General features: G+C 33.8%; 1 protein-coding gene across 1 annotated transcript; it reads left to right on the forward strand.

The window, feature by feature from the left end:
• Nucleotides 1-9623: 9623 nt before the first annotated feature.
• Nucleotides 9624-13232, forward strand: LOC131957633 (uncharacterized). Its single transcript, XM_059322365.1, has 5 exons — nucleotides 9624-9642; nucleotides 9683-9793; nucleotides 10064-10557; nucleotides 12052-12106; nucleotides 12370-13232. Exons 1-5 carry the CDS (start codon nucleotides 9624-9626, stop codon nucleotides 12756-12758), a joined length of 1068 nt encoding a protein of 355 aa, XP_059178348.1. The 3' UTR covers nucleotides 12759-13232.
• Nucleotides 13233-14676: the final 1444 nt, after the last annotated feature.

The following is a 14676-nucleotide window of genomic DNA, read 5'->3' on the forward strand; positions in this document are numbered from 1 at the left end:
GGTGTCATCCGGTGCGGTCCGCACCCCCCGCCCCTCGCTACGCCTCTGCTCAATGGTGTCTTTCACGATTTCATTACGTTATTTAAAATAATATTAAACCGAATCGTCACATTTTCTTGTCATAATATTGTATATGTTTTAACTAATTGAAATAAGACTATCCTGTGTCATACTTTATTTATTACGCTCTACTGTGTTTAATTTACGCACACAGTTGAAACATTATTGTATGTTATGGATTGCCAGGTTTAAAATATGTCAATCACCTCACTCTTCTTGTAAGTGATCATAGATAATATTGTGTTGAATTTATATTAATTGATTTTAAATATAAAACGGTTTGCCATATTCTAAACTGAAATGTTAAAAGAATTCATTTTTCTTTTTTTAAACAAGTTACATCAATGTTTTAAATTGTTAAATAAATTCAACGTGTATTTTCTTTAAACCTTCGTATTTTTGTTTTGGTTTTAGCATACGGTAACCATATATTTTCTTCTGTGGTTTTATAACTACTTTAAACATTAAAACAGAATGACAAAAGTCTGATATACAAAATGCTCATTATATCTCATGTTGGAAAGGGGACACACTTTTGAAATGGCTGTTTTTTTTAACCTTACAGCTACGATTATAGACAACAGCTATTGTTTTTTTTAAGTTTATCCATTGCTTTCATTGCGTATAGTGTGAGAATAATGAATATCTTAAGCAACACTATGTTCTAAAAATGTTAGCATATATACGGTTTGATAGATCCATGGTTTGTCGGATTTCTGTTAATAAGTTAGCTTTCTGTCGGCATATTTCTGTCTCTTCAGTTAAGTGTCAAAAAACTATACTTGATTTTATGTCTATTAGGGTCTGTTATCCCCGCCTATGATAGCGGCTATCAAAATGCGAACAGAGTTTCTTCCAGCCCCCCCCCCCCCCCGAAGAATATATACCGACCGCCCCCCCCCCCCCCCCCCCCCGAAAATTTCAAGTGCACCCCCGGAGAAAAAAGTCTGGAAGAAACACTGAATGCGAATCGTAAAAATAACTTACTAATTAACTATACATAATACTATAGCGATTTAGGAACTAATTATATTTTTATGTAAAATTGTGAACTTAAAATCTTAAAGTAAATCATCCCTTAACCCTTGTTTTGGTCGTTGGGGCAGAGTGGTGTGTCTAGGGCGTAGTGTCGAATGGCGGCCCCCACGCCTCTCTATGCCTGACCACAGCCTGATGCTTCCATATACGATCGTGAACTAAAGCTGTTGAATAGGAAAAGTAAAATTCATGTAGGAATCTCGCGAAGAAAATGTGAGCATTGCAATAACCAGGCCTAGAGATTTAGTACAAATATAATTATATTATATGTATTTATAAACCAGAAATATGCCGCCTGCTTAGGCACCCCTTCCCCCGCCCACACTTAGAAAAGGGGTCATCTATAAATGGCGTCACGCTTTTTTGACGATTTTTTCCTCCCCTCTCCCCTTCGTCACATATCGTCACATATCGTCACTATCAATCAGAACCCTCTCCATAAAATGACGTCACACAGCCTACAACCACACAAAAATAAATGCAGTTGAATTTTTCTTACAACATCGATATTTTTCCAAAATCTTGTCTGAACTCTGTCAACATAGAGTATTTTAATCACTTTATATTACTATTACTTATCTGTGTTGTAATTGGGTCAGATAAAGGAAGCCCGTTATATTAGAAACTAGAGTATTAGAGTACTGGATGGTTATATAAAAAATTGTTGTACTGTAAAGATTTTGAAGTCCCTGGAAAATATGATGAACTTTGTCAAAATAATTTACTAAGATCCATGTTACACTATAGTTCTGTGCAGAGGCGTAGTGATGGGGGGGAAGAGGGGGTACGTATGTCCCCGGGCGCCGACCTTAGGGGGCGCCAAAATGGGTTGTAAAAACAAATTAAAATGTCATTTTAGCTGCACTTTTGCATTATAAATAGTTTGAGGTGGGGGGGGGGGGGTGGTGTAAATCGAAAGTTTGAGGGGGGTGCAAATCGAAAGTTTGAGGGGGTGCAAATTGAAAGTTTGTCCCCGAAGCCACCTATTACATTACTGCAATGTCGCCTTGTGCCACCCTCGGTTAGGTCTGGTTAACGATTGTAGTAGCCTACCGTGTCCCTAGTGTAGGACGCTCTTTAAAATGAATGTAAGCGCCATAGTGCTCATTGACGTCGGGGCGCAAGGGGACGCCTCTGGTGCAGTTTGACCGTTTATTCAAGTAGTACCCCTAACCTTCTGGACCGGACTCACAATCAGTGGACCCCTGGTGGGAAAACATTCGAAGGGGATCTTGCGGAACACATAACTGCTGGGACGCAGCCCCTCCGGTATTAAAAAAAATACGTTATGTCAGAAATCTTACTTGGTTCACACTCAACAACTTTCCAAAGTTTCATGGCGATTTTATCACTACATACAAGGCAGATATACACACATTATATATATATATATATATATATATATATATATATATATATATATATATATATATATATATCTATATATATATATATATATATATATATGTATATATATGCATTAATGTATATATTTATATATATAAGTATATATATATATATATATATATATATATATATATATATATATATATATATATATATCAGTGGCGTAGCGAGGTCGGCTGTCACCCGGTGCTGCACTTAATGGTATCACCCATATATATATATATATATATATATATATATATATATATATATATATATATATATATATATATATATATATATATATATATATATATATATATATATATATAAAGAGAGAGAGAGAGAATTATTGCAATAAATACACTATTCCGTTTTTTTATGTTACATATCAAACACCAAATACTACGCCCTATATTGAAACTGCTAACCCTAATAAGAGAAGCTCAGTCATCTGACGTATGTTTACACTGAACGACACAGTTCAGAAACACAAACAGAAGCTACTAGGCACACATACATTAAACCTATGGCTGTATATGAATAAAGGTGAAGTTTATACATAATGTTGTCTTAAAGTTTTAGTAATTTGCTTTAGTTTTCAAATAGATTTTTTCTCTAATATGTAATTGACACATGTCTTTTTAAATAATCGATTACACCTGGTAATCTACTTTTAGTTATTCAGCTTGGTCTTCTACTTATATGGCTTTTATATGTGCTATTTCTTTTATATTTGCTATTTCTTTTACATGTGCTATTTCATTATATGTGCTATTTTATTTACATGTGCTATTTCTTTTACATGTGCTATTTCATTTACATGTATTGTTTCTTTTACTTGTGCTATTTCTTTTGCATGTGCTGTTTCTTTTACATGTGCTATTTCTTTTACATGTGCTATTTCTTTTACATGTGCTATTTCTTTTGCATGTGCTATTTCTTTTACATGTGCTATTTCTTTTACTTGTGCTATTTCTTTTACATGTGCTATTTCTTGTACATGTGCTAATTCTTTTACATGTGCTATTTATTATACTTTTGCTATTTCTTGTACATGTGCTATTTCTTTAACTTGTGTTGTTTATTTAACAGTCTACTTTACGTTCATGGTATGACTTATTTATTGATCCAGTTATTTTATCTCACATCACATTCGTTATAGTAAGCCAAGCTTCTATTAATAGATATTGATAAGATTAGCAAAAAAACATATTTTATTGTTAATTGTGGGACAGTTTTGTTATCATACATTTATCATAAACAATGTGCAACCCAAATCCCCGTTTTGAGAACTTTGTATTAGTTCGCCTTGTCTTAGTAGTTAAATGTTTTGTGTATAAAACCAGAGGCGTTGCTAGTGTGGAACGGGAGGGGGGGGTGCGGTCCGCACCGGGTGACACCATTTAGGGGGCTGACACTAAGGCGAAATATTGCACCATGTACAGAAGAAAAATGCCTTTGTTTCAGATCCATTAGTGATTAATTAAAGTTAAATAGTCTTTTGAGTACCAATTAACAATTTTGAAAAAGGCAGGGTATTATATGCCTATGTAAACCGACACAAACACACACACTTATATATATATATATATATATATATATATATATATATATATATATATATATATATATATATATATAAAGCAATGTATGTCTGTCTGTCTGTCTGTCTGTCTGTTTGTTTGCCCTTTATGCTTTACTAAACCTCTCATCACATCGCCGTGAAACTTTGGGGAGTTGTTGAGAATATTCCTGGGAAGGATTCTGCGAAAAAAAAAAATTCAAATTCACAGGGGTGGCGCCCCGGCAGGGCGCGATTTGTTTTTCTCTATAAACTATAAATAAAAATAAAAGTCGATTTTTTTATTTTGACACCATTCATCTGATCGCTATCAAAATTTGGTGAATTCATTAGAACACTTTAAGGAAGGGTTCTGTAAAAAAATCATTTTTAATTTCACAAGGGCGGCGCCACGGGAGGATGCAATTTTTCTCTATATACCGTATATAAAAATAATAAAAGTGAATTGCCGTGACACCGTTCACACGATCGCCATGAAACTTTTGAAAGATGTTGAGAATATTCCTGGGGAGGTTTCTGCGCTAAAACATTTTCAAATTCGCAGGGGTGGCGCCCCAGCAGGGCGCGATTTGTTTTTTTCTCTATATACGGTTTTTAAAATAAAAGTTTATTTCGGTTTCACACCGTTCATTCGTGTAACATAAAACTTTGGGGAGATGATTAGATCACTCAATGGTAGGGTTCTACAAAAAAAATATTTTTTAATATTGCAAGGGCGGTGCCCCCGGGGGGGGGGCGATTTTTTTCTCTATACACGGTATAAAAAAATAAAACTCGGATGCGGTTCATCCGAGTGCCATGAAACTTTAAGGAGTAGATGAGAATACTCCCGAGAATATTTCTGCGAAAAAGAAAACTAAAGTTTCTTATGGGCGGCGCCATGTAGGGTACAATTTTCGTCAATGCAGGGTTTGGCGCCCAGAGTTTTAAAGCGACTAGGTTGGCACTTGGCATCCGTTAATCAAGCGTCCTGCATAGCGAGTAAAGGGTACTACTATATTCAGCGGTAAAACAACAACAGGCTTCTAAAAAATAACTTTGTAACGCGAGGAAATCCTGTACAGTTTCGTCACCTTGCGAAAGATGAAAAAATAACTTTTTGAATATGAGTAGCCTACTGTAGAGTTTCGGCACTTTGCGAATGATGCAATAAGCAGCTATTATTAGACGATCCAGTCAGAAATTGAGATCGAGCATCTAATAATAGACCATTAGTAACGCTAGCATATTGCATATCAGTCACACTGATGTTTAAAACACGTCAAATATTCTTTTTACGTGTTAAAGAAAAAAAATCCAGTTCATTTGTGTCACTTTATCGAATGACGCAATCTGCATCATTGTTTACAGGATGCTATTGGCACGCTGGGCTATCCTATGAGCACGTTGGCGCCTGTTAGTTTTAAGGAGCCAGGGGCCGTACGCTGCACCAATGCGGTAGTGTAATCGGGGAGGGGGGTCTCCTGAGAGCGCCCCTCTACGTCCCTGACAAATGGGCGGTCACCGAAGTATGTTCTACCTCATTATTTCGGTGAGTGATTAATGCACACTCAAGGTTTTCAAGCGGTAGTTTAGGTAAACCCGTGTCCTGATATTTATGATCCAAGCGCAGGCTTACATTTAAATAACTCATTTTTAGAAAAGAAAGTCACGCGTCTAAGAACATATGATTGGTATCGCGTTGATGAAATCCTTCTAATATATTTCGTCAAACTTTCTTCTATCTCCGCGGCAACGCGCGGGGGGCGGGTACGCTAGTATATATATATATATATATATATATATATATATATATATATATATATATATATATATATATATATATATATATATATATATATATATATATATATATATATATATATAGATTGATATATATATTCTTTGGGGGGGGGGGGGGGGTGGAGTGTGTCATTTCAAAATGTCGCACCAACCAAAATGACACTTGACCAAGCGACGCCACTGTATAAAATGTACAGCGAACTTCGCTAAATTTGTATACGAAAATTAATAAAGACGTTTCCAAAGGCTATGTTTTTTTTTTATTAGGATATATGATAACGTTAATAGTATTGTTATGGAAAATAATATGCAGTCCACTCAACTAGTTTATCAATCTCCATTCGTACTTGACCCATAGTCAGTGGCGTAGCGAGGTCGGGTTTCACCCGGTGCGGCACTTAATGGTGTCACCCCCTAGAGGCGTAGCGACCCTTCCCGGGGACAAACTTTCAAGTTTTCGATTTGCAACCCCCTCCCCCTAAATGTTGTCACACGTAAATAGCGGGGCAGGCCCACACTTTATTTGACACCGTCATGCCGCGACACGCGACACACGGGTACACAATGACAGTGATGTTGGGGACATGTAGTTCTTACATTAGGAAAATATAGGCTACACAGAGGCGTAGCGAGGGGGACGAGGGGTGCGGACCGCACCGGGTGGCACCATTTAAGGGGGTGACACCGAGGCAAAAAATAGCAAAATATATAGAGAAAAATGTGAGGGGAGGGGGTTAAAAATCGAAAGTTTGAGGGGGGTGCAAATCGAAAGTTTAAGAGGGGGTGTATATATATATATATATATATATATATATATATATATATATATATATATATATATATATATATATATATATATATATATATATATATATATATATATACTGATTTGAGTGTATAAAGTCATAGAGAACTAACGTTTTTTTTCTTAAATATTACATAATTTAACATTTTAGTTTTTTAAATTATCAGATGATAATGAACTGTATACAAATACGTTTATAATCTTGATTAAGATTAGATCTAACCAATACATAACTTATCTGTCTTTGTCCCCCAACTTGACTACACACTACACTACAATCTACACACTACAGAATCTACACTAAAAGTATTAGATCTTACTTTATATATATATATATATATATATATATATATATATATATATATATATATATATATATATATATATATATATATATATATATATATATAATGTTATATTAGTACTTTAAAAATGTTATTGATCAACAATCTACCAAAACGTCTAACAATGGAATAGTTTTTCCCACGTTTTCTTTAACTTGCTTTCGCGTCCGGTTCTCCAATCAAATCTTGCGATCGAAATTTCTGGCACTTCCGCCAGGGAAGCTTTGTTTTGGATGACAATAGAATATTCAATTGTTATTATTACTAAATTGATCCATGGAAACATTTTATTGAGCATTTTAGACCGCTATATAATTGTAGTAAAAACGTGGGGGAAAGGGGACATAACCCAGTAACTGTAATTTGATGAAAACAAGGTTCGGTACTTTCCCTCTTTTGACTGAGTAGTGTTCACGCGGTGGTAACAACTGGTGGCCAGTATGGGGGAGACGATAGTCACGATGTGGTCGAGTGGTTGGGTACACGATTGCTATCCCACTCGACACGGGTTAAAATCTATGTGTTCTAGTCAGTAACGTATTCACACAACGTGTTTTTTACGAGTTGTCTTTTTACGAGTTGTCTTCGTTTACCCAAAAAAAAGTGAAAAGATAAAATCGATAGCAAGATTTTAATGCAAACACACAGACAAAGACTAAAAAGTAGAAAATAATAATCATTAAAAAAGTTTTAAAAAACCCACGTTTTCTGATTGAACTAAAAAGTAGAAAATAAATGCTATACATCACAATAATGCAAGCGATCACTCTACTATAAGCGATCAAAAACGTGGGGCGCCGTGATTTTCTTACAGTTTCTAATACTGTTGACTCTCTACAAGCTCCCTAATAAAAGTCAATAGTATTATCTAATCAATAGTAATATAACTTTTACTTCGGCGCCCCACGTTTTTCATCGCTTATAGTAGAGTGATCGCTTGCATTATTGTGATGTATAGCATTTATTTTCTACTTTTTAGTTCTATCAGAAAACGTGGGTTTTTTTTAAACTTTTTAATGATTATTATTGAAAATACTAACATTTAATATAGGCCTATAAACTATGAGGCCTGTGTATGTGACTTCTACAGGCCTACGCCACTTCCCTACTCAACCTGTTACAAGTAATATTGGGAATACACAAGCAAAATAGAGGTATTTTTAGCTTTTATGTGAAACCAGTTACTTTTTACCCTTGCCTTTATAGGAATAAAAACGTATTTAAATAAAGCAACTGTTTTTTTTATTTCTAAACTACTAAAGAGCTAAGTTGCTTATAGTTTACAAGGTATCTAATAAGTATCTATCTGTATCTTTTTATTCTATACGCCTAATCCTAATTATATAATCATAGATGTAGGCCTAGAATCTAGAATTCTAAATTTCTAAATGTGAGCATTTAATTTATATTTTAGTGAATCTATTATTAAATTAAAGGTTATTATTATGTTTCTATTTTTAAAAATTTAAGTTTATTATTTGTGATTGTGCACATCATTTACAATTTACCAAAAAAGGTAGGCTACAAAATTGATTTATAGACCTATGCATCTAACCACAACCCCCATCCCCGTCTACCCCTACAGCATGTCATGAAGCTTAGCTTAGCTAAAAATGTTTATACAAAACAACCTCCTTCCCCCCCCCCACCCCACCATATTGCTATGCCTAATATTGTGTAGTTTAAAACAAAGAACATGTAAACAAGTTGCTTCAACTTTTTTAGTTAACTCCTCTCAGAAGTTAAATTAAAACAAAATTGTAGCCTACATGAAATTTTGATACACTATAGGCCCAATATACCACCTACCCCCAGAAATAAAAATAAAAACTTATTAAAAAAACTCACTACAATAATCCATTGTTACTCAGATGTCAAATCATTCTAAGAGGCATATTCAGAACCTGCTTGATCAAATAGATGAATGCTGTGATTTTTTACAGAATGGATTTACTAATTTTGTTATGCAGGTATTTTTAAATATTACTTTCCAATATAGGCCTTTAGCTCTTTTTGTCTGTCTCAATAGAGAATCTACTAGAAGTTCATTTTAAACTTTTATTTAACTATCTTTGTCCTAACTCTAACCCTTAAGAATGTGTTAAAAATGTTGAAATTCATTTTCTCACAATATACGACAAATACAATTTTGCAGTATTTTTTTGTAAAATTTGTTTTAAAGCAGTAGGCCTATATTTTGTAGGTTAAAACAAAAGCAATGGAATGTCTTGACAACAGCACTGGTTGCAATATGATGGTAAAAGAGGCCATTGCCATGGTAACAACAGCACACAATACACTGCTAGAACATATGGACTTATTAACCGGTATACTAGTCCCATTTTTATATTTAACAGTCAAATATTTATTACTACTTATCAAATATTTGTCTTATATTATAAATATTGCTCGATACCATTATTAATGTTGTGAGCTTAATATTGTTTTATTATATCAATTGTTACATTTCATTTAAATCCAAATAGGCTATTTGTTTTGATAAAGTTTTTAATAGTTAAAATTGTCATTATGTTAATTAAACATATTATGTAAATACTGTATATAAGAATATTTAAAATATCAAAACATACTTTCTGTATTGGATTTATTTGATTGACAAAAAATGTGTAAGTTGTTGGTGAGCAAGTAAATAAAAAATACTTTGTTTTATATTGTGAGAAGAATCCACCCAGCTTTACGCTACTCCAGTGACTGAAGCAGAGACCAAAACATTGGAAAATAAACATTTGAAAACTGAAGCAGCTGAACCAATTCTGAAAACACCAAACTCTGGTAAGCTGAATTGATTAATATAAATCAGAATTAAGAGCAGATTCAATTTGTTGAAAGATATTTTTCATTGTTGTTTAGCACAATGCTACAATAACTAATTAAATGTTATACAATAATTATAAATTAGTAATTTTTTGAAAGTTTATTTTATAATTCAATTCAATAATTTTATTTTTTTATATAAGAAAACTAAGTATTGTTAGTATGCTCAACAGATTTTATTTATCAATAATAAAATAAAATTTCTGCCATTGTTTTTTAAACCCACAGTTGAATTTAATTCTGAAATAACTAGCCGGCTGGAGCAAATTGAGTTAACTCTGACTTCTCTTCAAGACACCAAACAAAAGACTGAAGATGACATATCAGAATTAAAACAATGGAGAGACAACTTTGTAACAGAACAAAATGATATGGTGGTAAAAGTGGATCAATTATCAAAGAAACAAAAACAGAATTTTAAGAATATGAGAAAACAACTAAAAGACTATGATGATAATCAAAAGAAGTCAAATTTAGAAATTGAATATTTACTAGAAAAAGAATCCTTCTTGAGCAAAACACTAGAAAACTTATCTATAGATATAAAAGAAAATGAAAGCAACTTCAACAAATTGAATAAAGAGATGCAGCTACAGACTGATAAAACAAGTGTGCTTATACAAGAAATAAAAAGTCAGACTAATTCAATGTCTGATTTACAAGAAGAACAAAAGAAAAGAGCAATGCAAACAGCCAATCAAATTATGACTATTACCTCAGCAGTAAGTATTAGAATTTTAATTTTACATAAAATACTAAAAAAAATTCAAAGTTTAAATACGTTACCCTTCATAGCATGGTGTCATATGTCAGTTACTTCAACAAAGATTGGTGGCAATGCACAAGTTATTTCAAATGCTCAATCAAAAACTGATGGCAAGAGATGAAAACATGATGAGGGTAATTACTATGTCTATTACTGTGCAAACAAGCAAAACGAGACTGTATAATAATAAGTGACAATTTTACTGCAATGTCCTGTTATATCTTCAAGTGAACAGTCAGCGATTTGTTAAAAATGTATTACATTTTTAAGAAAATCGGAAGTATTGTGTTTATATATGTTAGGTTTGATCTTGGTTTTATTAACATTATTCCGTCGTACAACTGGTACATTTTAAAATGGTTTAACCTCTATTGCCTTGATGTTCTGTACACGAATAGAACTAACTCAAAGTGCTATTGGTAATTGTTTCGAAATAATCCATGTAGGCCTACATTATTTAATATATAATGTTCGGGAATTATAGTTACTTTTTTAATAGCAAAAATTGTTTGCACATTAATACAGTAATACGAGATTTGCATATTAAAAAGAATGAATGTTATTTTTTTTTTGTCTTTTTTATTTGTGCTTGCTGCACCATTCAGCCAATTGGCATGTACTTTGGTCAAACAGTTTAGTATATGTTGATTACTGAAGGGGAAATAATCAAGCTTAGATGATTATTCCTAATATATGAATTGAGCTGTTTCAAGAGTTTCTTCCAGGCATTTTTTGGGGAAGGGGAGGGACAGAGCCCAGTGGCGTAGGCAGGGGGGGTTAGGGGGGTGGGGGTCATAACCCCCCATAGACCCCTTGGTATATATGTATAAAGTATGAGGGGGGTGCATATCGAAAGTCTGAGGGGGAGGTGCAAATCGAAAGTTTGGGGGGGGGGGGGTGCAAATCGAAAGTTTGTCCCCGGGTAAAAATTGGACCCCCCCCCCTTTAGACGATCCTGGCTACGCCACTGGCAGAGCCCCCCAAAGAAAGTTAACTGCCCCCCCCCCCAAACTAAATGGAAATTATATAGAAAATATATACTTTTAACAGTGTCCGCCCACCCCCCTCCCCCCAAAATTTCAAGAACCCCCTTGGAGAAAAAAAGTCTGGAAGAAACACTGGCTGTTTTCCTTTGCTTCCAACACAATCATCTGTTCTTTGTGCATCACCGGACTCCCAAAAAGGTCTCTCGCACTAACAAATTATCCGAGTTGTTGTGCCATGACTGTAGTTTGTTGACCCTAGTTTTCCCTGCGACTACATAAATACAGTGGGTCTCTCGATTAGGCATCGTGCTAGGGAGTGGTTAGGGTAGTATTTGGATCAACTGTCAATTTGCACCACGGGTGCTTTTAACACAGCTTTTACATTTTGTCCCCTTCCACAGTTGGTAATAAAAATGACTTTATGAAAGTTTTTGTATGATTTTAACTGTTTATTTCCTTTGTAGCTGGATGTAATAGAACATAAATTACTGGAGATATCACTAAATAATCAAATAAAGTGTAAGTCAATTTTTTTCATTATTTTCTACTTGTATTCAAATTTCGTGCATTGTTTAGTAGCGAATTGTGTAAAATATTTGTTCCTTAAGATAATATTCATATGCAACATTCAGAAATTAAATTAGCGTTACAATTCAGATTAGCGTTCTACCAAAAATCTCAGCAAAATATTTTTTTGAGAACACTTCAGTGTACAACACTCTTAGTGTAAATATTTTAAGTTTCACCAGTTAAATAAATGATAAACATTTCATATCTTTTAGCGCAACCACAGGTTAAACCTTCTCCTATCGGATTTGTAGCATCGCTTGGCAGGATACAATTTGGTCAAACACATTTTCAGCATATAGAACGTAACGAAGGAAACCATTTTTATCCAAACACTGGAGAGTTTATCGCCCCTGTTGATGGCCTGTATAAAGCAAGTCTTACAATAAAACAAACAGGAGATGGTACTGTAAGGGCTGGTGTTGGGCACAGATCTGGGCGTGTGGTATCATGGCTCGGTGATGTTTGTACACAAGATAAATCTGTAGAAACTTCAAGGACATTTGAGTTTCATATGAAAACTGGAGATGTTTTATTTATTCAAAATCTTAAATGGCCTACAATTAAGTGTACACATTTTTCTTGTTTTCTCGTAGATATATAAATGAACTAGACATAGTTACCAGTTACATGTGAATTATAGGCAGATATTTTTAAATGTTATACTCTTTTAAGAAAAATATTTTACAAAATAGTTATTGGTAAAAAATAATGTACTTTACTACACGTTGAGCGATACACATTATTAATCAACGCAACACCATAATTATTGCCCAATCAGATTTTTATAAAATTGCAAGATATGGGAAGGGGATCTTAGTGAAGATGATGTCATTAGTATTGTGTATAGTTTTCGACATTTGATTTTTCATTAGATTTTTCACCCTGCAATCAATGAGGTCATTAGCGGTGTGTACTTTCCGTAGTTTAAACTTTTTATTAGAACATTGTTTCTTAAAGATATTTTTCTATTTGTTTCATATGACGTCATTATTTTTGCCAGAGATAGTTTTTGTGCTACTGATATGTTCACTAGAGCTTTCTTATCACAAACATAAACACTTCTCCGGTTGCATAATTAAAGATGTGTTTCTACTTTTGAATACTTCTTTATTTTTATTTTCTGTCTTTAAATAAAATTTAGTTTAAAACATTTAATACATACACCATATTATTTTTAACAAAAATCAGTATCATTACGTTATATGCTTACATATTTATATGTAAACAATATCCGCACAATATATCTTGAACTTTACGCGTTCGGGTGCAGGTTTGTCCCCCACCCCCTCCAAGACTCCTGAAAACATTCTGGATGAAAACCTTGAATGTACGTTGATCACCTCAAGCAAGGATGAGACAGAACACCTCTTGGCAACTGTTAGGGGCATGTCGAGGCGATTCTAGAAGCCACCTATTACATTACTGCAATGTCACCTTGTGCCACCCCTGGTTTGGGCTGGGTAACGATTGTAGTATCATACAGTATCACTAGTGTATGACGCTCTTTACAATGAATATAGGCGCCATAGTGCTCATAGACAAATCTTGGGCATTTCGTGTCTCGCGACCACTGGGGCTCAAGAGGACGCCCCTGGTTTAGTTTTAACCATTATTCAAATTGTACCCCTGACCCTCTGTAGGGGACTCACAATCAGCGGACCCCTGGTAGTAAAACATCCCAAGGGGATCTTGCGGAACACATAACTGCTGGGACGCCGCCACTCCGGTATTTAAAAAAACTTGTATGTCAGAAATCTTACTTGGTTCGCACTCAACAACTTTCCAAAGTTTCATAGCGATTTTACCACTGCATACAAGACATATAACCACACACACACACACATATATATACATATATATATATATATATATATATATATATATATATATATATATATATATATATATATATATATATATTGAGCTCCCGTGGTATATATATATGTGTGTGTGTGTGTTTATATGCATTAATGTATTAATTTATATAAAAAAATATTTATATATATGTATATATATATATATATATATATATATATATATATATATAAAGAGAGAGAGAGAGAGAGAGAGAGAGAATTATTGCGATACACTATTTCGTTTTTTACGTTACATACCAAACACCAAATACTACGCCCTATATTGAAACTGCTAACCCTAATAAGAAAAGCTCAGTCATCTGACGCATGTTTACACTGAACGACGCAGTTCAGAAATACAGAAGCTACTAGACACACATACATTAAACCTATGGCTGTTTAGTATGCATGTTGAAGGCTGGGATATAGATGAATAAAGGTGAAGTTTATACTTAATGTTGTCTTAAAGTTATAGTAATTTGCTTTAGTTTTCAAATAGATTTTTTCTCTAATATGTAATTGACACATGTCTTTTTAAATAATTGTTTACACCTGGTAATCTACTTTTAGTTATTCACATTGGCCTTCTACTTAGAGGACTTTTACACGTGCTATTTCTTTTACAAGTGCTATTTCATTTACATGTGTTATTTCTTTTACATG

This window comes from Physella acuta, unplaced genomic scaffold (assembly GCF_028476545.2).
Source record: "Physella acuta isolate Inbredline_101_S28 unplaced genomic scaffold, ASM2847654v3 ptg001250l, whole genome shotgun sequence".
Lineage (NCBI taxonomy): Eukaryota > Metazoa > Mollusca > Gastropoda > Physidae > Physella > Physella acuta.

Bases quoted from the DNA above. Each gene is read 5' to 3' on its own strand.
- LOC131957633 (XM_059322365.1), top strand. The intron at 9,794-10,063 runs GTAAGCTGAATT...TTAAACCCACAG, and splicing joins TCTGAAAACACCAAACTCTG to TTGAATTTAATTCTGAAATA. The intron at 12,107-12,369 runs GTAAGTCAATTT...CATATCTTTTAG, and splicing joins ACTAAATAATCAAATAAAGT to CGCAACCACAGGTTAAACCT.